The sequence below is a fragment of the Coregonus clupeaformis genome, chromosome 7 (assembly GCF_020615455.1).
Source record: "Coregonus clupeaformis isolate EN_2021a chromosome 7, ASM2061545v1, whole genome shotgun sequence".
NCBI classification, from domain to species: Eukaryota; Metazoa; Chordata; class Actinopteri; order Salmoniformes; family Salmonidae; genus Coregonus; species Coregonus clupeaformis.
The window spans coordinates 26,238,901-26,264,279 of NC_059198.1; the positions used below are offsets into that span (position 1 = coordinate 26,238,901).

The following is a 25,379-nucleotide window of genomic DNA, read 5'->3' on the forward strand; positions in this document are numbered from 1 at the left end:
ACTACTTTGATATCCTCCTGAAACACCCATAGCAGTGGGAAGTAGGGGTGCTGAGGGTGCTGCAGCACCCACTAAAAAATCAGAATAAAAAAAATCAGAATACAAAACTATTATTATTTATTTTTATTTATTTCTACAAAAATAGTGCAGTAGGGCTTTACTAGTATTAGCGGGCCAATATAGACATCTGTAGCGAGGGCCATTTTTTTGTTGTTGCAGCATCTCCACTTTGGCAAAAAATGTAGTTGTATAATTAATAACAGTATCTTGCATGATTCAATAGTTGGAATTGTAAGAGTTGTTGCTCTGTCCCTTTCTCTGCGATTGTCATTCTAATTGAATCCAGAAAGGACAAAACCCTGTCCTCAAACATTTCCATCAAAAGGTGCAAAGTTATGGGCAAAGACACAAAACATCCACATCAAATGTAGTGCACTGGGCCTTTACTAGTCCTGTATTAGAGGACCGATTTAGACGTTGGAGAAAAAAACTGCAGTACCCCCCCCACCCCCAAACTACTTCCTGGGGCTATGGACACACCACTGTGAAGTGACAATGGAGATTATGAATAAATTGAGCTGTGACTGTATATTGTGAGGCTCAAGGCCGGCTCTCATTAGCCTGACCAAAAAATTTAGAGCATCTAGGTCAGAGAAATCAGACACAAGTGTCTCCTTTGCCATTGTGATCGTAGCGTAGGCTATTCATCTGCAGTTTAGGAAGAACATGCAATCAGTGATATGCAATTTACAGCTCACAGAATACCATAGTATACTTTGACATTGTCATTGTAGTATAGGCTAGCCTATTCATAATACAATAATATATATTAAATGTAGTCATCTGCACTAGGTAGAGCATGCAATCACTGAGACAATCAATTTGATTAACCCTTAAGAGTCAATTGACGTACCCATGCGTCAATCTAAGTAACAATAAAAAAAATCCTGTCAATCTAAGTAACATAATAAGAAAATCCCCATCAAAGTCCGTCAGTTTAAACAGCATTTATTGTTCTTTGATGATTTTGCACACCAAAAATCTAATCAGTCTCTGAAGCTATGCAAACTGTTGTATCTGGGTAGAATAACTGGTTGACGATTTACTGAACTGGAGAGTCATCAAGGACATATTAGAGAATTTTATATTAGGTCAGAGCAATTAGTCAACTCTGTCTAACAACCAACAGACAACGCTGTCTGAATTCAGATACTTGTGTTTCCATGACAACTAGGGGAAAGACAGGAAGTGATTTGTGTATTTATTGGAAGCTGGGACAGATCCCTATATTCCCGATCTGGGGATAAAACATGACTGATCCCATTATGACTACTCCTGATTTAAAGCTGAGATCCGCAATAGGAGAAACAGCACCACTGGCTGTCCCAGGGCCATTTGTTATTGTTATTGTTTTGAGGAATTGGGCATCCAGAATCATGGTAAAACTTTTTTTTTATATACTCCGCTTTTATATCACGGGTGCAATGATGTGCAATGATGTCTGAGGGACGTGGCAGTTTCAGCGCTATGGATTGCATCTTTGAGGGAAAATACTTAAACTAACAAAATGTAGAACAATGTTGGCATATCAACTCAGAAACACATGTATTTTCAATTACTTTTTAATTATGAAAACGACATAAAGAAACAATGAAATCGAAGGTGAAGATAGTAATTGGAGTTTATATTGAAAGTCTAGAGGGTAAATCTGAAACTGCACCCTATTCCCATAGGACTATATTTAAGAGATAGGGTGCCATTTCAGACGCTGCCTATGTTAGCTCATCCTAGTGCCACTTCCAATTTACAGCATAGGTAATCTCTTAACAGAGTGTTTTTTGCAGTTCTGGAGGGAACTGCTTAAACTAAGCCAGGCTCTCGCTGTGATAACAAGCCCTGATAGACTAAAGTGGTTACAAGTTGACATACTATATGCCAAGCCTGTGACCTTGTAGTGAAAACCAAGCATGAACTCAAAAGGTAGTAGATGTGACATGGTTATGTCAGTGTGTAGTGTACTGTCCTTGACAGCAATGCCGGATAGACAGGAAACAACACCTTCAAGTGATTGACAGGCCTATGACTCTACCAGAATGATTGTTCAGTGGTGTCAGAGGATTCCTGTGACTCCATTTTCATGTAACCTATCTAACATCACAAACCCTTCAATGTAACCGAATTGTGTCAAATGTTGTGTTTCTCTTTCCATGCTTCAGTGGACACATATCTTCCTCTAACACTTAAAATGCCTGGGTGAGAGTGTGAGGTTAGCTCCTAAATGAAATCACTTGATCTGAGCTGACACTGCTGTTGACCTCAGAGGACACAAGTTCAGCTACATTCCAAATGGGAAGAAACACAATGAGAGCTATATCAGGACAGAATCCTCATGAGACGATTATCTGTCTCACAATTCTACTGTACAACATTTGAAGACAGAGACCATTCGTTTATTTTATTCAACCTTTATTTACCCAGTCAATTAAGAACTCATATGCAGCAAGTTTCTGGGTGCTTGCCAAGGTGCTGCACAATATGCACTGATGTGAAAAGAGGTAATCACCCTCTACACATTCTGTTGTAGATAGGAGTAGATATTCCTCTGCCTGGCCTGTCCTAATCAAAGCAGCTACTCCCCTCAGGTCATCTGAGCAACTTCAGCTTCCTGGGCTTTCATCATGATGGGGGAGAGGATCTCCCTTTAATCACCACAGTGCTCTGGAAAATAGCCCAAATCATGATCCAAAATATACCCTTCTATGGGTTATACAATGACTGTGATGAGGATCATTTTCAGCCTGCTTTTAGAAAATGTCACTGTGAACAGATTTATCTGACGTCTCTGCAAATGAGATGAAAGCTTTAATGGTATTATGGATATGAAAGGTTGAGTCTCATTAGTTGTAATGTACCTCAACTGACTAATCGACAGAGAATGTTTATCCCGATCTAATTATTCTTATCCATTTTAGTATTAGTGTGTTGACGTTGACTGGAACTAAAATAGTGAGAAGTATCATGTCAACCACTTGCCAAACCAAACATTTGATTGTGATTTAGTGTTATTTCCTGTTTAATATTATTGCATACCAGCAGGCCAGGTCTGCAGATTCCAACCATACAGTACTAGAATGAAATGAGCTGATTAAGGATTTACAGTACATACAGCACCTCTACCTACTCTGCAAGATTGGCTCCTCTTAAGCCCATCATTAGAGTAAATATTATATGAGATGAGAACCTATAGGATGTTGAAGGTTTAGGGGAGAAATAGAAGGTTGGAATAAATTCCCTATATAGTGTTTAGTGTTTTTTTCCCCCCACCCACAGACGCCCATCTTACCATTCACTAAATACATCATGACGCAATATACTGCAAAGCTGCCCACAACATGCAAGTCTTGTGTAATAGGTCACGTTGACTTTTCATTGAAAAGCTCTTTGCAGCCAACAAAAGCTTCCCTAGGCAACCTTGAGTCATACATTGCATTGTACCTTATGACATTTCTTTCTGAATATTGTAACAATGCTTAACAACAATACTCTCTGAAATCTCAAAAAGTGTGATGACAAAGTACCACTTATGCCAGTGCTTTTTAAATGCAGCATTAACCCCCTAGAGACGATGTCCGCACCCCCGCGGAAAATGAATTAGCATAATAAAAAATCCCCATACAAATCTGTCAGTTTAAGCTACAGATATCTGATTTTTTGCATTGGATGCGTCTCAATCCACCACATACGTCAATGTTGCACTTCTGCATCTGTGGTGAAAGGTGACAGAGCTAGAGCGGTGTTTGTCAGAACACGAGACATCCCGAAAATCGGTCTTCTCACAAAATCATCTGTAGCGTCCAAACTGTTTGGCCTACAAACTATTCTGAAAAGGTGAGACTCTCACGAACACATACATGTTGTTTTGCTCTAGGACCCCCACAGGCCTCACAAGACTCGTCTGAAGGTCCCCAGTACCAGTTGAAAAAATGAATGGAAGTACATACAGTGCCTTCGGAAAGTATTTAGACCCCTTTACTTTTTCCACATTTTGTTACGTTACAGCCTTATTCTAAAATTGATTAAATAAATACAGTGGGGAAAAAAAGGATTTAGTCAGCCACCAATTGTGCAAGTTCTCCCACTTAAAAAGATGAGAGAGGCCTGTAATTTTCATCATAGGTACACGTCAACTATGACAGACAAAATGAGAATTTTTTTTCCAGAAAATCACATTGTAGGATTTTTTATGAATTTATTTGCAAATGATGGTGGAAAATAAGTATTTGGTCAATAACAAAAGTTTCTCAATACTTTGTTATACACCATTTGTTGGCAATGACATAGGTCAAACGTTTTCTGTAAGTCTTCACAAGGTTTTCACACACTGTTGCTGGTATTTTGGCCCATTCCTCCATGCAGATCTCCTCTAGAGCAGTGATGTTTTGGGGCTGTCGCTGGGCAACACGGACTTTCAACTCCCCTCCAAAGATTTTCTATGGGGTTGAGATCTGGAGACTGGCTAGGCCACTCCAGGACCTTGAAATGCTTCTTACGAAGCCACTCCTTCGTTGCCCGGGCGGTGTGTTTGGGATCATTGTCATGCTGAAAGACCTAGCCACGTTTCATCTTCAATGCCCTTGCTGATGGAAGGAGGTTTTCACTCAAAATCTCACGATACATGGCCCCATTCATTCTTTCCTTTACACGGATCAGTCGTCCTGGTCCCTTTGCAGAAAAACAGCCCCAAAGCATGATGTTTCCACCCCCATGCTTCACAGTAGGTATGGTGTTCTTTGGATGCAACTCAGCATTCTTTGTCCTCCAAACACGACGAGTTTAGTTTTTACCAAAAAGTTATATTTTGGTTTCATCTGACCATATGACATTCTCCCAATCCTCTTCTGGATCATCCAAATGCACTCTAGCAAACTTCAGACGGGCCTGGACATGTACTGGCGTAAGCAGGGGGGACACGTCTGGCACTGCAGGATTTGAGTCCCTGGCGGCGTAGTGTGTTACTGATGGTAGACTTTGTTACTTTGGCCCCAGCTCTCTGCAGGTCATTCACTAGGTCCCCCCGTGTGGTTCTGGGATTTTTGCTCACCGTTCTTGTGATCATTTTGACCCCATGGGGTGAGATCTTGCGTGGAGCCCCAGATCGAGGGAGATTATCAGTGGTCTTGTATGTCTTCCATTTCCTAATAATTGCTCCCACAGTTGATTTCTTCAAACCAAGCTGCTTACCTATTGCAGATTCAGTCTTCCCAGCCTGGTGCAGGTCTACAATTTTGTTTCTGGTGTCCTTTGACAGCTCTTTGGTCTTGGCCATAGTGGAGTTTGGAGTGTGACTGTTTGAGGTTGTGGACAGGTGTCTTTTATAATGATAACAAGTTCAAACAGGTGCCATTAATACAGGTAACGAGTGGAGGACAGAGGAGCCTCTTAAAGAAGAAGTTACAGGTCTGTGAGAGCCAGAAATCTTGCTTGTTTGTAGGTGACCAAATACTTATTTTCCACCATAATTTGCAAATAAATTCATAAAAAATCATACAATGTGATTTTCTGGAGAAAAGAATTATCAGTTTGTCTGTCATAGTTGACGTGTACCTATGATGAAAATTATAGGCCTCTCTCATCTTTTTAAGTGGGAGAACTTGCACAATTGGTGGCTGACTAAATACTTTTTTTCCCCACTGTAAAAATCATTAGCAATCTACACACAATACCCCATAATGACAAAGCGAAAACAGGTTTTTATACATTTTTGCAAATGTATTAAAAATAAAAAACAGAAATACCTTATTTACGTAAGCATTCAGACCCTTTGCTGTGAGACTTGGAATTGAGCTCAGTTGCATCCTGTTTCCATTGATCATCCTTGAGATGTTCCTACAATTTGATTGGAGTCCACCTGTGGTAAATTCAAATGATTGGACATGATTTGGAAAGGTACACAAGTGTCTATATAAGGTACCACAGTTGACAGTGCATGTCAGAGCAAAAACCAAGCCATGAGGTCAAAGGAATTGTCCGTAGAGCTCCGAGACAGGATTGTGGCGAGGCACAGATCTGGGGAAGGGTACCAAAAAATGTCTGCAGCATTGAAGGTCCCTAGAACACAGTGGCCTCCATCATTCTTAAATGGAAGATGTTTGGAACCACCAAGACTCTTCCTAGAGCTTGCCATCCGGCCAAACTGAGCAATCGGGGGAGAAGGGCCTTCCAAGAACCCGATGGTCACTCTGACAGAGCTCCAGAGTTCCTCTGTGGAGATGGGAGAACCTTCCAGAAGGACAACCATCTCTGCAGCACTCCACCAATCAGGAGTTTGCCAAAAGGCACCTAAAGACTCTCAGACCATGAGAAACAAGATTCTCTGGTCTGATGAAACCAAGATTGAACTCTTTGGCCTGAATGCCAAGCATCACCTCTGGAGGAAACCTGGCACCATGGTGGTGGCAGCATCATGCTGTGGGGAGGTTTTTCAGCGGCAGGGACTGGGAGACTAGTCAGGATTGAGGCAAAGATGAATGGCGCAAAGTACAGAGAGATCCTTGATGAAAACCTGCTCCAGAATGCTCAGGACCTGAGACTGGGGCAAAGGTTCACCTTCCAACATGACAACAACCCTAAGCACACAGCCAAGACAACGCAGAAGTGGCTTCGGGACAAGTCTCTGAGTGGCCTAGCCAGAGCCCGGACTTGAACCCGATCGAACATCTCTGGAGAGACCTGAAAATAGCTGTGCAGCGACGCTCCCCATCCAACCTGACAGAGCTTGAGAGGATCTGCAGAGAGGAATGGGAGAAACTCCCCAAATACAGGTGTGCCAAGCTTGTAGCGTCCTACCCAAGAAGACTCGAGGCTGTAATCGCTGCCAAAGGTGCTTCAACAAAGTACTGAGTAAAGGGTCTGATTACTTATGTAAATGTGATATTTAAGTTTTATATATTTAATACATTTGCAAACATTTCCAAAAACATGTTTTTGCTTTGTCATTATGGGGTATTGTGTGTAGATTGGTGAGGAGAATAAACAATTTAATACATTTTAGAATAAGGCTGTAACCTAACAAAATGTTGAAAAAGTAAAGGGGTCTGAATACTTTCCGAATGCACTGCATATGTATGGTGTTTTAAATAAGGGGTTAAATATATGTAAAAAAAAATAAAAATAGGACAGACACTTCAGAACAAACTACCTTTTGATATTTTTTTTAGGGGACTATCTGTTGTTCCATGTAGTGAATTTGTTATTCAATGCGCTTGTATGGGCTAATAGCAGTAAGGACAAATAAAATGTTTAATAAAATATATATTTTTGGGGTCTTAAAATTCTAAATCAAATAGCTAAATTATCCTTGGAATGACCTTCTAAAAAACAATTCCATAAAGCTTAGCCTAACCCCTAATTTTTAGGGCCTTCCTCTGACACCGCCTGCTATAGACGTCCTGGATGGCAGGAAGCTTGGCCCCAGTGATGTACTGGGCCATACGCACTACCCTCTGTAGTGCCTTGCGGTCGGAGGCCAAACAGTTGCCATACCAGGCGGTGATGCAACCAGTCAGGATTCTCTCGATGGTGCAGCTTTATAACTTTTTGAGGATCTGAGGACCCATGCCAAATCTTTTCAGTCTCCTGAGGGGGAATAAGCTTTGTCGTGCTCTCGTCACGACTGTCTTGGTGTGTTTGGACCATGATAGTTTGTTGGTGATGTGGACACCAAGGAACTTGAAGCTCTCAACCTGTTCCATTACAGGTTATTTAAATGCAGCATTCAATTATCTCACTGACCATTTGGTTATGCTCTCAGACAAGACAAAGCTGTGCAATTGTTCATGAAACACTGATTTTCTTTGTCATGTGATGATAATGGTTTCAAGAAGAGGGTAGGTTGTTTAACGTGACAATGAAAACAGCAACTGCCTAGCATTAAAAGTTACAACATTGTATGCAGATAGACTGTATCCCAAAACAATAAGGTGATGTAGTGTAACTTCAATGGCTCCTTGTAATTGCATTAAAGCCTTGTAATATACACTGAGTATACAAAACATTAAGAATACCTGCTTTTTCCATGACATAGACTGATCCAGGTGAAAGCTATAATCCCGTATTGATGTCACTTATTAAATCCATTTCAATCAGTGTAGAGGAAGGGGAGGAGACAGGTTAAAGAAGGATTTTTAAGCCTTGAGACAATTGAGACATGGATTGTGTATGTGTGCCATTCAGAGGGTGACTGGGCAAGACAAAAGATTTGAACAGGGTATAGTAGTAGATGCCAGGCGCACCAGTTTGTGTCAGGAACTGCAACTCTGCTGGGTTTTTCAAGCTTTCGACACCTTGTAGAGTCCATGCCCTGACGAATTGAGGATGTTCTGAGGCCAAAATGGGGTGCAACTCAATATTAAGAAGGTGTACCTAATGTTTGGTATACTCAGTGTACAGGCACATGTACAGATAGGGGTCTACCTGAACACCTGCCCCTTTGCCCTCCCTTTTGGGTGGTGGTATACTGTATATATATTTTTTGTATACAGTTTTTGTTGTCAAGTACACCACCCCCCACCCCCACTCCGTCCGTCCGTTGAACCTGTTGGTCTGCGCTGTATGGAGCTCACAGTCTGCCCTGTAAAAAGTTTGCATGGGCCCGGTATTCAAACATGCATGGCTTGCAATGCGGTCACCGGTCAAGTGTGTGTAGCAAGCTACCTAGTTTAAACATCAACAGTACTGCCACAGTAGCTGCAGCATAACATTTGATATCACTTGATTTACATCATCATCAATATTCGGTCCGGTTGGCAGAAAGGCAGTGGAGTGGCTACATCTACGACCCTCCGACCCAACTCCATCCCTTCTTCAGTCAGGAGTTGCACATGTGTGTCAGGGCAGCAGCAACACAGGTAGTCTAAACTCTAGCTAACCACCATATACTAAACTATCCATACAAGCCACTAGCCAGCTAGCCATATATCATGAGTTAGAAAATGATGAATATTATATTATGAAGTTATTATTTAAGAGCATTGAAGATAAATCACAATAAGTAAAAACAATTGTTGAGCTAGCTAACTAGCAGATTTACATCAACGATCAGCTGATAGCCCACCCTCTTTTCCCAATGTCAATCATGTCTTTAGGAAGCACTGTAACTAGCTTGCTTACACTTACACTCTTATCCAGAGCAACTTACAGGAGCAATTAGGGTTAAGTGCCTTGCTCAAGAGCACGTCGACAGATATTTCAGCTAATCTGCTCAGGAGCTCGAATCAGCGACCTTTCGATTACTGGCCCAACTCACTTAACTGCCAACTACCGCTAAGCTACCTGCCACCTTCTTACAATTTGTGATGAGTGAGTGTGTGTTTTAGAAATAAATAGCTTATGCCAAAAAAATGTACATTTTTGGCTACAGAGTCAGTTAGTATGTTATGTATTTCGAGATATGAACTATGAATGTCAACAACAACAAAAATCTAGCGAGGGGGAAAGGGGGAGTGGGGGATGCCTCTTGGGTACCCTTTTTTAATTTTGAGCACCTGCCCCCTGAAAGGTCTGTGCACGGCCTTGGTAATATAATATGGTGTGTTGTAACTGAGGACAGAAAGCTCTGGAGCGCTCAGATCAGGCATAAAGTGGTGCTGAGGTACTAGAAGGTCAATACTGTGAGCCTCGTGAGTTTTCCTCTGAGGTTTGGCTTTCCTCATCTATCTCCTCACTGTAATCTCCCTGAAATTGTCTGGTTACTGCCTCCATACGCTTCCCTAACCGTACAGAATAAAATACAAAAATTATTATTAAAAAAAGTCTACCATTTAAAATTATAATATGCAAAAATGTTATTGCTTAGTAATTACTTGATAAATACAATATATGTGTTTCTTTGTACTAGTTAATTATAATCCCAGCTAATTACCAATTGTGTTGAATTACTTGAAGGAACACCAGAAGGAGTATGCATTTTTACCACACCATTTCCTAGTAAATACCAAGGACATACCAGCTGGAACAACTCGTCTTTAAAGGGCCATTGCAGTCAAAAATGTGATTTTCCGGTGTTTTATAAATATTTCCATACTATGAGGTTGGAATAATACTGTGTAATTGTGATAATGAAAAGACTGCCTGAAATTTCAACCTGTTTTGGTGGGATGGAGTTTGAGTGCCTGGTGTAATCACCAGGCGGTAAATTAGTTAATACACCAATAAGAAGGCCCCATGTAGCTCAGTTGGTAGAGCATGGCGCTTGCAATGCCAGGGTTGTGGGTTCGTTTCCCACGGGGGGCCAGTATGAAAATGTATGCACTCACTAACTGTAAGTCGCTCTGGATAAGAGCGTCTGCTAAAACGTAAGAAAGAGAGTTCCAAACTTCTCTGCCAATAACAGCTAGTTTTCCCCTCCCCCAGACAGTCCTGTCAAAATTATTGCTTGAGAAATTGCTGTTTGCTAATCTTTGCTAAGAAGCTAGTTTTGTTTCTTTTTGACAATTTTAATTGAAAACAATCACAGTAAAGTACTTAATGGTTACCCAGAAATGATTTAATATTGAGATATACTGTAAATGTCTGGACCTTTAAAGCAACTCTTGAGCACAGGGTATGCTCAAATATGCATAATTCACAGTATTTGTATGCAAGAGCATTAAGCCTCCTTCTCAACTGGTTAAGAGGCAGCTTTGGGAGGTCAAGCTTTAATTCCTGTTCAGCTGAATAATTTCCCACTTAGATGTGCTTAATGTGCTGTTGTCATTATTACAAAAAAACGATAATACTATTTTTGTAATGCATAATTACACACACCAAGCCAACTGTGTGTAATTACGAGCTGGTTGTGGGAGTTTCTCGTAGGCTACAAGGTGTGAGTAACTTGTTGGAAGTAAAAAAGATCAAAATGTTAGGAAGATTGGAGACTGAACTCTACAAACAGATTTATAACTCTAAGGCTAATGTAATGGATTATTTAGATTAAGAAAGAAATTATTGAATATCAATATCAATAAAATGTCACCCTAGATGTAAACACTCACAGGGCAGAAAGACACGCATACATGCATTGACGAACGCACACACAACATAAATGTATTTTAACAATACATTGCAATGTAATACAGTGGGGAAAATAAGTATTTAGTCAGCCACCAATTGTGCAAGTTCTCCCACTTAAAAAGATGAGAGAGGACTGTAATAATTTTTTCTCCAGAAAATCACATTGTAGGATTTTTTATGAATTTATTTGCAAATAATGGTGGAAAATAAGTATTTGGTCACCTACAAACGAGCAAGATTTCTGGCTCTCACAGACCTGTAACTTCTTCTTTAAGAGGCTCCTCTGTCCTCCACTCGTTACCTGTATTAATGGCACCTGTTTGAACTTGTTATCAGTATAAAAGACACCTGTCCACAACCTCAAACAGTCACACTCCAAACTCCACTATGGCTAAGACCAAAGAGCTGTCAAAGGACACCAGAAACAAAATTGTAGACCTGCACCAGGCTGGGAAGACTGAATCTGCAATAGGTAAGCAGCTTGGTTAGAAGAAATCAACTGTGGGAGCAACTATTAGGAAATGGAAGACATACAAGACCACTGATAACCTCCCTCGATCTGGGGCTCCACGCAAGATCTCACCCCGTGGGGTCAAAATGATCACATGAACGGTGAGCAAAAATCCCAGAACCACACGGGGGGACCTAGTGAATGACCTGCAGAGAGCTGGGACCAAAGTAACAAAGCCTACCATCAGTAACACACTACGCTGCCAGGGACTCAAATCCTGCAGTGCCAGACGTGTCCCCCTGCTTAAGCCAGTACATGTCCAGGCCCGTCTGAAGTTTGCTAGAGTGCATTTGGATGATCCAGAAGAGGATTGGGAGAATGTCATATGGTCAGATGAAACCAAAATATAACTTTTTGGTAAAAACTCAACTTGTCGTGTTTGGAGGACAAAGAATGCTGAGTTGCATCCAAAGAACACCATACCTACTGTGAAGCATGGGGGTGGAAACATCATGCTTTGGGGCTGTTTTCTGCAAAGGGACCAGGACAACTGATCCGTGTAAAGGAAAGAATGAATGGGGCCATGTATCGTGAGATTTTGAGTGAAAACCTCCTTCCATCAGCAAGGGCATTGAAAATGAAACGTGGCTGGGTCTTTCAGCATGACAATGATCCCAAACACACCGCCCGGGCAACGAAGGAGTGGCTTCGTAAGAAGCATTTCAAGGTCCTGGAGTGGCCTAGCCAGTCTCCAGATCTCAACCCCATAGAAAATCTTTGGAGGGAGTTGAAAGTCTGTGTTGCCCAGCGACAGCCCCAAAACATCACTGCTCTAGAGGAGATCTGCATGGAGGAATGGGCCAAAATACCAGCAACAGTGTGTGAAAACCTTGTGAAGACTTACAGAAAACGTTTGACCTGTGTCATTGCCAACAAAGGGTATATAACAAAGTATTGAGAAACTTTTGTTATTGACCAAATACTTATTTTCCACCATAATTTGCAAATAAATTCATTAAAAATCCTACAATGTGATTTTCTGGAGAAAAAAAATTCTCATTTTGTCTGTCATAGTTGACGTGTACCTATGATGAAAAGTACAGGCCTCTCTCATCTTATTAAGTGGGAGAACTTGCACAATTGGTGGCTGACTAAATACTTTTTTCCCCACTGTATATGTGGATTAGAGACTCCGTTTACTTAGGGGCTGCTTTATCAAGCTGCTGTATCTGGTCATCCAAAAGGGTTTAGTTTAGAAAAGCATAAAGCATAGCCATATTCCCTAACGTTGCAACTTGATTTCACAACCAAACAATTACAGTTTTTCTCAATTGCTAAAACACTAAAACCCATTGGCTGAACAAAGTTCTCAGTTGCCTGGACTCATTTAGCTAATTATGCTGTCTGTTGTCAATACCTTAAACCATTTCACATGGTAAAACACAATTTGCAGATCTCACTTAGACTTTTCAGCAAAACTCTAAAAACATTCTCATTCTCAAAACACATTCTGCACTCTAATGCACATGTCATCCATACTGGTAAACACAAGTGGCAATAGTCAAATACAAATAGAGAACACATGTCATTGATTGAACACAACCACTCAAAATTGAGTTTCAAATGTTGCGACACAACCAATATAAGCCAGTTCAGAGAGCAAACAGGTTGTTGAAGGTGGGAAGGAGAAAGTCTGAGAATGGATAGAAGAAACAATGTGAGAGGACGAGGACGAGTGCGTATGCGAGGTGGGCGACGAGGAGGAGGGCAAGAAAGAGGAAGAGGAGGACGAAGAGGAAGACAAAGAGTGGAAATATCTGATGAAATTCGAGCAACAGTCATAGACCATATTCTTGTCCATGGACTGACAATGAGGGAAGCAGGACTTAGAGTGCAACCCAATTTGAGCCGATTTTGTGTCTCCATCATAGTAAGGACATTCAGAGAAGAGAACAGGTACAGTGTACTACTGTATTTTTGCAATTGCAAATTTACTGTACTACACTATATGCAGCTGTTTCAATAGACATTTGTAAAGTTAATCACTGTATGTATTGTACTGCATGAATATGTTTTGTAACTGTACAACTACTTTTTGTAGAATTGCAAGGCTGCCACATGCAGGTGGAAGGACAGCTATATTCACTCGGGAGCAAGAGGCCGTTATAGTTGGCATGGTCCTTCAAGATAATGCAATACGACTCGGAGAAATCCAGGAACGAGTGATACAAGACAACACACACTTCCAGGGAATCGACAGTGTGAGCATTTCCACAATTGACCGTGGCCTCCATCGTAACAGGATGCGAATGAAACAAGTCTACAGAGTACCTTTTGAGCGCAACTCACCAAGGGTGACTGCGAGCTCAGTATGTGCAAGTAAGTGTACATTCAGAAACATTTACTGTAATCCAGATTGTCTACAGTACTAACACATACTATGTGAATGACATTACTCTTCAGAACATACAATGTATGTGAATCAGAAGTGCATACAGTAGGCCTAATTGTACTCTACAGTATAGCACTGTCTGTGTACGACTTACAAAATCCTACATACAGTATATTGTATTTCTACACAGACAATATTTGACTTGGAATCCTTGGACAGACCCCATGAGTTCATCTTTGTCGATGAAGCAGGCTTCAATCTAACAAAGAGGAGAAGGAGAGGCCGAAACATGATTGGACATCGGGCCATTGTTGAAGTCCCTGATCAACGAGGTGGCAATGTCACAATCTGTGCTGCTATCAACAACCATGGTGTTCTACATCACCATGTTACACTCAGCACCTTCTAAGATGTATTGCCAATCTAAGAGATATTTTATTTGAGCAGCAGGTTCAAGAGCAGCAGGGTCAAGAGCTAAATGAGTATCCCATTCCCACCTATGTGATAGTGTGGGACAATGTCAGTTTCCACCGAGCTGCTCAGGTAAGGGAATGGTTTAACATCAATGGGCAGTTTATGAACTTGTACCTCCCTCCATACTCGCCTTTCCTGAATCCGATTGAGGAGTTTTTCTCCTCTTGGAGATGGAAAGTGTATGATAGATAACCCTACACCAGAGTAAATCTGCTGCAAGCCATGGATTTAGCCTGTGGTGATATAGGTGAGGAATCATGTCAGGGCTGGATACGGCACACAAGAGGCTTCTTCCCCCGTTGCCTCAGGAGGGACAATATTGCTTGTGATGTCGACGAAGTGCTCTGGCCTGACCCAGCCCAAAGACAAGAAGAAGCACATTGATCACATGTTTACTCCTTTGATTTTTGTCCCTTTTAGTATTGTATACTGTAGTGCAGTGCATTGTAGGCTGTATACTGTACAATGGACAAATTGTATGGCTCTGAACATTGTGCTTTCCATTTCTTAACAGTACTGACTGCTCAATAGATTTTGACTGGTTGCAGGTTCATATCAACAAAGAACAAGAATTACAGTATCACAGAGACAAAGGACAAGTTTGTGAGATGCAGGGTACAGTACTGTAAAAATAGGGTTTACAAGGAGGAGGAAGAACAAAAAACAAAATTGCAAAGAGCAAAGCAGAGTAGTAATTTCTGATCAATTTTGAGCTACTATGATAGAACATGTTTTCGTTCATCAAAAGACAATGACGGAAAAATATGAAATTTGTTTTGAGATTAAAAATGTACTTCTCCCTGAGAACTGTATGTTTTGAACAATGTGTTTTCTATTTTTCGGTATATTGTTTACTGACTGCTTGAGAGTGTATATCATTTTGATCACTTTGTTTATGATTTGAGAGCAGTGTTTGATTTTGAACACAGGTAAAACTGTTTTGAGGCGAATGTTTCATTTTGCGAGAGTAGTCAGAGGTTTTGTAAATAGTGCTTGAAGATGAGGTTTTGTGTTTAATGTTTTCAGGAAATGGAGCAAGGTTTCAGAAATGGTGTTTTAGCAATTGAGAAAAACTGTAATATATCACCCTTTTCTGAGTTCAAAGCACCTAAAGAAAAGCACTCCTAACACATTAGTAAGAACAATCCAAGAGAGCATTATTGAGCTACTGTTCACAATAAACTACCCGTCAAAGTTGCCTTAATGATGAATTTATGGAAAACTTTGCACCACATGAATAGCTGATGAGTTCTAGCCGTAGTACTGCAACCTGGGTCCAGCAGGGGTATGATTGATAATATTGCTTGAGGTTATTCCTTTGTCACACCAGCGGATAATAAGAGTGGTTGTTTAACCTTGTTCCAGAGCGGACAGTAGTGTGTAAAACACAATGTACCTCTACTCTGCAGTCCTCTTCTGCAGTGAAGTGTGAACATTCAATTAAATGTGGAGGAGGAGCCTTTATGAGAGGGGGAAAGAGAAGGGTTGAACTGAGAGAGAGAACAGGAGAGAGAGAGAGGGAGAGAGGGAGAGAGAGAGAGAGAGAGAGAGAGAGAGAGAGAGAGAGAGAGAGAGAGAGAGAGAGAGAGAGAGAGAGAGAGAGAGAGAGAGAGAGAGAGAGAGAGAGAGAGAGAGAGAGAGAGAGAGAGAGAGAGAGAACAGGAGAGAGAGAGAGAGAGAGAGATACAGGCAGAATATCAATGTGTAACGGAGGAGAGGGAGGAGAGAGGGATCTCAGGCTATGGAGCAGATATTAGCATGAGCAGCATTGTTTTACTGTTGGGAGTAGCAGAACACAACAAACATAAACAGGACATTTGAACAACGGATATCATTTGCCAGTAATCCTGGTAAGTAAAAATCACCCTAAATACTTTAATTTGCATGATGTGTCTACATTCATGCATATACATACACCAACGCCTTCAAATATTTATAAAGCAATTCTTCTGAAGTTCATATGCATTTACCATGTACCATATTCTGTTGTGAGGAGGTGCATATCAGCCGACCACTGGAATGTGCGATGCTAGATGGAAATTAATTACTCTTACCGATGCAATGAGAATGTGCTTCAGAAGTTTGGTTACATGTTGTCTGTGTCTTCACTTTCATTTTGTTTAATTATATTAGTTGATTATAAACATATTTATTCCACTGATCTACACTCACTGGATTGTTTATTAAGTTCACCCATCTAGTACTGGGTCGGACCCCCTTTGCCTCCAGAACATCCTGAATTCTTTGGGGCATTCTACAAGGTGTCGGAAACGTTCCACAGGGATGTTGGTCCATGTTGATGCAATGGCATCACGCAGTTACTGCAGATTGGACGGCGGTACATTCATGCTGCGAACAGCCCGTTCCATCTCATTCCAAAGATGCTCTTTTGGGTTGAGCTCTGGGGACTGCGCAGGCCACTCAAGTAAACGGAATTCCCTGTCATGTTCCAGGCGACGTTTTTGCACTCCTCAATTGGCCAGTGTCGGTGATTGCGTGCTGTGTTTGTCTGCTGCAGTAGCCCATCCGTGACAAGGAAAAGCAGAAAATCTTGTGTTTATTTTATATACCGTCATTGACCCTCCTCTTATTTTCCATCACTGCTGTAATTCCACACAAAACCATCATTATGGCTCAAGACGAGAGGCAAATTCTGCATCCTCTCCAACTGTTGGTTCACACAAGCTAAGGGATTAGCTCGATAGCTCTTCTAGCTCGTACTCTCTGCCTGCCTCTCAGGCTGCCTCTCTGCCTGCATCTCAGGCTGCCTCTGCCTGGCTCTCAGGCTGCCTCTCTGCCTGCCTCTCAGGCTGCCTCTCTGCCTGGCTCTCAGGCTACCTCTCTGCCTGCCTCTCAGGCTGCCTCTATGCCTGCCTCTCAGGCTGCCTCTGCCTGCCTCTCAGGCTGCTTCTCTGCCTGGCTCTCAGGCTGCCTCTCTGCCTGCATCTCAGGCTGCCTCTGCCTGCCTCTCAGGCTGCTTCTCTGCCTGGCTCTCAGGCTGCCTCTCTTCCTGCCTCTCAGGCTGCCTCTCTTCCTGCCTCTCAGGTTGCCTCTCTGCCTGGCTCTCAGGCTGCCTCTCTTCCTGCCTCTCAAGCTGCCTTTCTTCCTGCTTCTCAGGCTGCCTCTCTTCCTGCCTCTCAGGCTGCCTCTCTTCCTGCCTCTCAGGCTGGCTGTCATGTTGCTCTTCCTGTCAGCCAGCTCCTGCTCCTCAACCGACATCCCACAGTAAAAGTCAAATGACATGTATGTCAAGATTGTTTCCCCTTGGGAGTTCAGCTTGCTGAGGGTGAGGAGAGTCTGGGCTCTTACTCTTGACAACAGGAGTGATGAGACGCCTCTTGGAAATTGAATTTAGACAGTAGCTATAAAGCTAAAGTGGTAGGCTAGAGAGCATTGATTTAAATACCATTACTACTGACTTATTGTCTCATACAACTCCATTGAGGATACTAGAGATTCTTAAAAATATAAAAATATAAAAATATTTCACATAACCGCCTTTCCCCTTTTGGTAATCAGCCATTAGCCACAGACGGATGTTGACAGTTTTTTCATTATTATTCAAGGTCACATATTGGATGCGTTCGTTCCATTATGTTTGCTTCTTTGTGTTTGTGTTCCCGGGTTGAGTCAGTGTTTGCTACTGTAATTGTCATCTCCCAGATATTCCAATTAGATTTAATATGGAGTCTGTAAGAGATTTAATAGGAGGTAGAAAGACAGTGTTTTTGAAAGAGACTGTTTCATATTCCTATGAGCCAGAAAGTATTCAGTGAATCAGACATTTTAGAAGAGAAGGAATTCTGAAAAGAGGTTTACTGTATGCTATGTTACTGCTCCAAGGCATATATGAGAAATATGTAAGAAGAGTCAGCCATAGTAGTACAGCGCACCTGGAGCAAATTATGATTAAGTGCCTTGCTCAAGGGCACATTGACAGATTTTTCACCTTGTCGGCTCAGGTATTCGAACCAGCAACCTTTCGGTTACTGGCCCAACATGCTAACCGCTAGGCTACCTCAAATACCTGACTTACAGCTGATGTAATAATAATTTGACAGTGATTTGACAAAATATTACTTTTAAGGCTTTCATGATCCCTATATTAACCCAGAGATCAAGCCAATGGCATGTGATTTAAAGGGTAGGAAAGGGAGGATGCTGCACACTGACAAATCACCAGATGTACTTTCATATCCCCCTTTATGTAGCATGACTTATGAATGATTTGTGAAGAATCTAAGTAGTTCATTTTAAGACGTTATGAATGTGCTATAAAGCCTTTACAGTTGTTGTTATTTTAGAGTGGGACTTGACTCCTCTGTCACAAATATGTAAAACTGTAATAATAATAATGTCATATCAGATCAATCATACGCAATCATGACAGCTGATGTCAGTTTGGCAACCAACTTAGCAGTCATGTCACAAACCTAATAGGATCCCTAGCCAATTAGTTGGCCGAAACATTACCCTCTGTCATGGCAATTTAAAGTTGGTTACAGCAGCTGTTGTTTTGACATCTGACTTGTCATGTTCATGGTACAGTAGAGATCAGTCAGTCCTGTGCTGGATCAAGTCCAGTTTGGTTATGAGGAGTAATGGGTCTGGTGTAGGCTGATAGAGATCTTTGAGGTGGAAGTAAATGGCGGTATAGCTCTGCTTTGAGAAATGTGTGTTTTCTAAGAGCTGTCAAGTACAATCCAAGCCAACAGATATATTGTAACCTATTTTTCCTGTGTTTTAATGGTATAACTGATAACCAATCTCTGATAACAAGTAGGTTTTGGACCTCAGTGGAGGTAGAGCAAACTAGCTTAACTGAACCCTAAACAATAACTGTAAAATCTAAAATACCATCAATGTTTTACTCCTTTTATGATAGATACCGACAGTGATATATTATATCTCAGAGAAAAAATATGAATTACAGTGAGTGACTGTACAAGCAGCTTCTGCTGTATTTTGGAGGATGAGCCATACTTTGTTCAGAGTGGCACTAACAGCAAGTTCCAATTTACCAGCACTCATCGTTGGTGCAACATAAACATTGAACAGGACTTTACAATGTAATCACTCTCATACTAACAAATCAATTTCTGCATAATCTTTCATGGTTCCATCTGAATCATGAATTTGAATAATGATAGTGAATGTGTATGTGTGTCTCGTCATTTCAACCATTTCTATTCAAATATGGGCATCATTGAAACATTATTGAGGCACACTCCAAAGCCACTGTGCTTTCTGGCCTACTGTAATCAGATGCGGTCTGATATGCTGATTTCATCAGTATGTAAAACTTGTTTCCCAAACTTGTTTTGGTTTTTGCCCATAGCACTACACAGCTGATTAAAATAATCAAAGCTTAATGATGACTTGATTATATCAGCTGTGTAGTGCTAGGGCAAAAACCAAAAAGTGCACCCCTTGGGGTCCCCAGGACCGAGTTTGGAAACCCTGAGTGAAACAATGATATCCCTGCAGATTTTGAAGTGAGCACTCCCAAAGATTTCTTAATTTACTTATTTCTATGCACATGATTTATTGAGACCTGTCCACCAGAAAGCAACATCTCCCCCTACTCAATTTTTAAAAGACCTTGCTGCTGGTATGGCTTAGCACCCAATGGATGTGTGCATTTTCATGCCATGAGGTTGAATGCAAGAGGCTAACCAGGTCACTTTGGGCGGGAAGGCTATAGAAAAGACACGAGTGGAGTGGACAGGTTCCTTGGGTAGTCTGAGCATGCACCGGCTCCCTGTTATGACAACCCCAATACATGGTTGTCTTTTCTTTTCTTTTCCGCAGCTCTGTTGATTGTTGAAGTGGAAGAAAAACCATTTCACCTTTTCCTATTCAATCACCTGTTAGCACAAGACTCTGTTGACAATAGAACTGTAGAGCTGGAGGGTTTCTCACACTGTCTACTACATGTTGTGTTCTGTGTTAACTGATAGATTGCCTTTCCCATATCTAGTAAAGCATTAGATTAGCTATCATACTTGCTATGGGTAGTGTTGTATATTGGAAGGAATTCTATCGGGTCGGCTTTGGTCTCACAATTCTTTCATCAGTCCCAGTGAAACGAGCATCAAACTATTGTGCATGATTCATTTGAAAATACCATGGGAGCATAATCTGTTGGCTTTTCTAAACACTAGCCTTTGATTTCAGAACTATTTTATCTCTCAGTTTCTGTGGAACCATCACTAATTTCTGCAACAACACTGTGATTAGAGCATTACCAGGGTGACTCATGATTAAACCTATTAGGAGTGAGCTCATCTTTGATCCTCACAGTTGGAACACAATCAACCATTCTTGTAAAATAAAACATCCAAAAGGAAATAGTTGCTCAAATTTGTGCAATTTAGTGATTCAGGACATGAGACATAATATAAATTGTAGTGTTATGAGAACCAGAAATAATTAATGAACTTTCCTCCCTATCCTCGTGGTTTGAACATTTGAATTAATTGGTTTTAAAACATTTGTGAATTCATACGTTCATAAATTATCAGTCTTGTGTTCCCTAAAGTCCCTGTAGCCCCATTGCAGTCATAATTTAGCAGCATGAACCGCATCATGTGCTTCTCTCATTCTCTTCCAGAACTTCTAAAGCACTCCCAAAATGTCAGATCTGGAAGACTTCAGCAAAACAGCAGGGCATTGGAACACATCAGACAGCTACCAGCTGAATGGCACCAGTGTGATCGTGCCCGTGGTGTTCTCCCTCATCTTCCTGCTGGGGACCATTGGGAACAGCCTGGTCCTGGCCGTCCTCCTCCGCAGCGGCCAGGTGGGATACAACACCACCAACCTGTTCATCCTCAACCTCAGCGTGGCCGACTTCTTCTTCATCGTCTTCTGCGTTCCTTTCCAAGCCACCATCTACTCCCTGGAGGGCTGGGTGTTTGGCTCCTTCATGTGCAAGGTGGTCCACTTCTTCATCAACCTCACCATGTACGCCAGCAGCTTCACGCTTGCCGCCGTCTCTGTCGACAGGTATGTACGCTGTAGCTCTTGTTCGCTAATGTCTCATTTTACGTTCAAATGTCAAAACATTGAAATACTGTATACAAATGTTTCTACTCGTATGCACATTCCAATTTTGGGTTAACTACTTCTTTATGGCACATAACGAGGACCTGATAGGAATAGACTTAATTTGTGAAATAATTTGTCATTTTTATTTGGCTGAGTTCTAACCGAATGCACAGAGACATAACCTGTGCAGCAGCTCTAAAGGTCAATGCCAATTATAGTACTGAGTTCTATTGCCAAGCCAAGGTCACTATTCCCCTCACCTCATTAAAGTCCAGCACACTTCCTCTCTATACAAGCGACCTATGCTCTTTCTACAGAAGAGGATGGACGCTCAATTAGCAAAGCACAAGGAAGTAACCTATATTGTAGTCATCCATTGGTCATTATTACAAAACAGCCTTGACATTTTCACAGAGTATAGGGAGATAGGGAGAATGTGGATCAGGCATTTCTTTATTGGCAACCCTGTTGGTCACGTTAATTGAAACCCAGTATTCATGTGATCAAGGGAAGGGCATTTTATCTGCATTAAAATGTGGAAATGAAAGAGTAGGTCTTGACCTGAAATTGAGGCTGAATATGTGATTGAGTACAGTAAAAGAGCACTAATGTATTATCCCTGCATTAAATTGATGTATTCTTCTTTCCTGCATAAATGGATGCCTTTGATTCTGCAGGGCCCTAGCTATGCTCAGCCCAGTGAAAATAACTGCTCTTTTTTTTCGACATTAAATAAGGGAGCAGAAACCCTGGTGTCGTTTACCTTTTGGAGGGGGACATTCATTTGATAGATTTCCTCTATGTGAAAAATGAGCATCCACTCAGGCTACAGCTGAGACCTAGAATACCCAGCAGCAATTGTTTCACTGCCAGGTCGGGATGAACAATACACACACACACTGATTGTCCTTTCATGAGTTCCATTTGCAGCACCAATGTGCCGCTTTTATATTAACCCCCAGAAGCAAGAGCTAATAATATTTTAATGTCTTTGTGCAAGCAACACAACAGTAAAAACAATTAATTCCATTTAGAAGGTGGAGTATAATGAAATCCCAGTTGACTTGCAATTACACATATAAAGCAAACAACATACAATGAGTGTACACCTGCTCTTTCCATGACATAGACTGACCAGGTGAATCCATGTGAAAGCTATGATTCCTTATTGATGTCACCTGTTAAATCCACTTCAATCAGTGTAGATGAAGGGGAGGAGACAGGTTAAAGAATGATTTTTAAGCCTTGAGACAAATGAGACATGGATTGTGTATGTGTGCCATTCAGAAGGTGAAGAGACAAAAGATTTAAGTGCCTTTGAACGGGGTATGGTAGCAGGTGCCAGGTGCACCGGTTTGTGTCAAGAACTGCAACGCTGCTGGGTTTTTCATGCTCAACAGTTTCCCGTGTGTATCAAGAATGTTCCTCCACCTAAACGACATCCAGCCAATTTGACACAACTGTGGGGAGGATTGGAGTCAACACGGGCCAGCATCCCTGTGGAATACTTTCGACACCTTGTAGAGTCTGTGTCCCGACGAATTGAGGCTGTTCTGAGGGCAAAAGGGTGGGTGGGGTGCAACTCAATATTAGGAAGGTATTCGTAATGTTTTGTACACTCAGTGTAAATTGATTAATGGTATTATGTTTTAATGGAATATGTACCTGTCTTTCTGTTTGGTCTAGGTATCTGGCCATTCGTTACCCTCTTCGCTCTAGAGAGTTGAGAACGCCCTGTAATGCTGTGGTTGCCATGGTAGTCATCTGGGGACTATCATTGATCTTTGCAGGACCGTATTTGAGCTACTACGACCTCATAGATTACGCCAACAGTAACGTGTGTGTTCCAGGTTGGGAGGAGTACAACCGCAAGGTGCTGGACACGTGCACCTTCGTGTTTGGTTATGTGATCCCCGTGCTCATCGTGAGCCTGTCCTACACCAGAACCATCAAGTACCTGTGGACAGCTGTGGACCCTCTGGACGGGATGTCAGAGTCCAAGAGGGCTAAGCGCAAAGTCACCAAAATGATCATCATCGTCACAGTGCTCTTCTGCATATGCTGGCTGCCCTATCATGTGGTGATCCTGTGCTACCTGTACGGAGACTTCCCCTTCAACCAGACTACATATGCATTCAGGATCCTCTCTCACTGCATGGCCTACGCCAACTCCTGCCTCAACCCCATTGTGTACGCCTTGGTGTCCAAGCACTTTCGCAAAGGCTTCAAGAAGGTATTCAGCTGCATTCTCAGTAAGAACAGCAGGAATAAAGTGCATGTGATACATGTGGCCAACACGGTGCCTGGGTTCGAGGCGGGGTCCACAGAAGTGTCACAAATGAATGAGGACAATGTACGACAAAATGACTGTGAGATGAGCAGCCGGCCCATCGTCGAGCCGAGGGAAGCAACTATAAGCCATTTTCAGAAACAGCCTTGAATGATGAGGCCTATGGTAAAGGACTCTGTGCAGATTGCCTTATCACAAAGACTTTGGATTCCAACCTCAAAGGGATGATGACAGTATCTCGGTTTTTGAGATGGTGACAAATGGGAATTTGATGAGAGGGTAAAGAGAGCATGAGAATGGTTCAAATAGAGAATTACAAATTAGAATACTAGTCATTTAATTTATGGGTTGCACCTGCGTTTCAATATTGGTTTGAACATTCGTTTTAGAACTGATGCCGACTGAGCATTCTACTCAATGCATTATCAATGAGCCCAGATGAAGATATCATCAAGTGCATTACAATGGCTTGGAAATAATGACATTTCAAAATGAGGCAAATAATTTGTAGGAAAACCTTTTTCACCAGATGGACTTCCAGAATAACATTAGCTAGCAAGCTAAGATTGAAGTGAGACTACTGGATTTTAGTTAGCTAACGTTAGCATTGCTAGCTATTTTTGACTAACTTTGCTAGCTAATGACAACACTACCATCTGTCTAAAGTACATTTGACGAAATGATAATGATGGCAAAGTGGTTTCATAGTAAATATTTGTCTACTTTATCAACGTCATTTAAACGAAACCCTCCATTCAGAATGATTGGGTTTATCACAACTTTTGGGCACCACTATGGTGGAGGGCAGCTTGAGAATGCTCATAACAATGGCATGACGCGACCAAGTGATGGAGGTGCAACCTATGAATAGGATCTCTATGGGTTCAAATTTACATTTACATCATTTAGCAGATGCTCTTATCCAGAACGACTTACAAATTGGTGCATTCAACTTATGATAGCCAGTGGAACAACCACTTTCCTTTTTTATGGGGGGGTGGGTAGAAGGATTACTTTTATACTATTCCAGGTATTCCTTAAAGAGGTAGGGTTTCAAGTGTCTCCGGAAGGTGGTCAGTGACTCCGCTGTCCTGGCGTCGTGGGGGAGCTTGTTCCACCATTGGGGTGCCAGAGCAGCGAATAGCTTTGACTGGGCTGAGCGGGAACTGTGCTTCCGTAGAGATAGGGGGGCTAGCAGGCCAGAGGTGGATGAACGTAGTGCCCTCGTTTGGGTGTAGGGTCTGATCAGAGCCTGAAGGTAAGGAGGTGCCGTTCCCCTCACAGCTCCGTAGGCAAGCACCATGGTCTTGTAGTAGATGCGAGCCTCAACTGGAAGCCAGTGGAGTGTGCGGAGGAGTGGGGTGACATGAGAGAACTTGGGAAGGTTGAACACCAGATGGGCTGCAGCGTTCTGGATAAGCTGTAGGGGTTTAATGGCACAGGCAGGGAGCCCAGCCAACAGCGAGTTGCAGTAATCCAGACGGGAGATGACAAGTGCCTGGATTAGGACCTGTGCCGCTTTCTGTGTAAGGTAGGGTCATACTCTGCGAATGTTGTAGAGCATGAACCTACAGGATCGGGTCACCACTTTGATGCTAGTGGAGAACGACAGGGTGTTGTCCAGGGTCATGCCAAGGTTCTTTGCACTCTGGGAGGAGGACACAATGGAGTTG

The 25,379-nt window shown here is 41.9% G+C and overlaps 1 protein-coding gene across 1 annotated transcript; it reads left to right on the top strand.

The window, feature by feature from the left end:
* Nucleotides 1–16,085: 16,085 nt before the first annotated feature.
* LOC121551088 (galanin receptor 2b-like) lies at nt 16,086–24,566 on the top strand. The gene is made up of 3 exons (XM_041863623.2): nt 16,086–16,216; nt 20,980–21,374; nt 23,103–24,566. The coding sequence occupies exons 2-3, from the start codon at nt 21,001–21,003 to the stop codon at nt 23,854–23,856; spliced, it is 1,128 nt and encodes a 375-aa protein (XP_041719557.1). The 5' UTR covers nt 16,086–16,216; nt 20,980–21,000; the 3' UTR covers nt 23,857–24,566.
* The last annotated feature ends 813 nt before the right edge of the window (nt 24,567–25,379 follow it).

Coding starts and splice junctions, on each gene's coding strand:
- LOC121551088 (XM_041863623.2), top strand. CDS start 21,001: ATGTCAGATCTGGAAGACTTCAGCAAAACAGCAGGGCATTGGAACACA. Junction 21,375..23,102: donor GCCGCCGTCTCTGTCGACAG/GTATGTACGCTG, acceptor TGTTTGGTCTAG/GTATCTGGCCATTCGTTACC.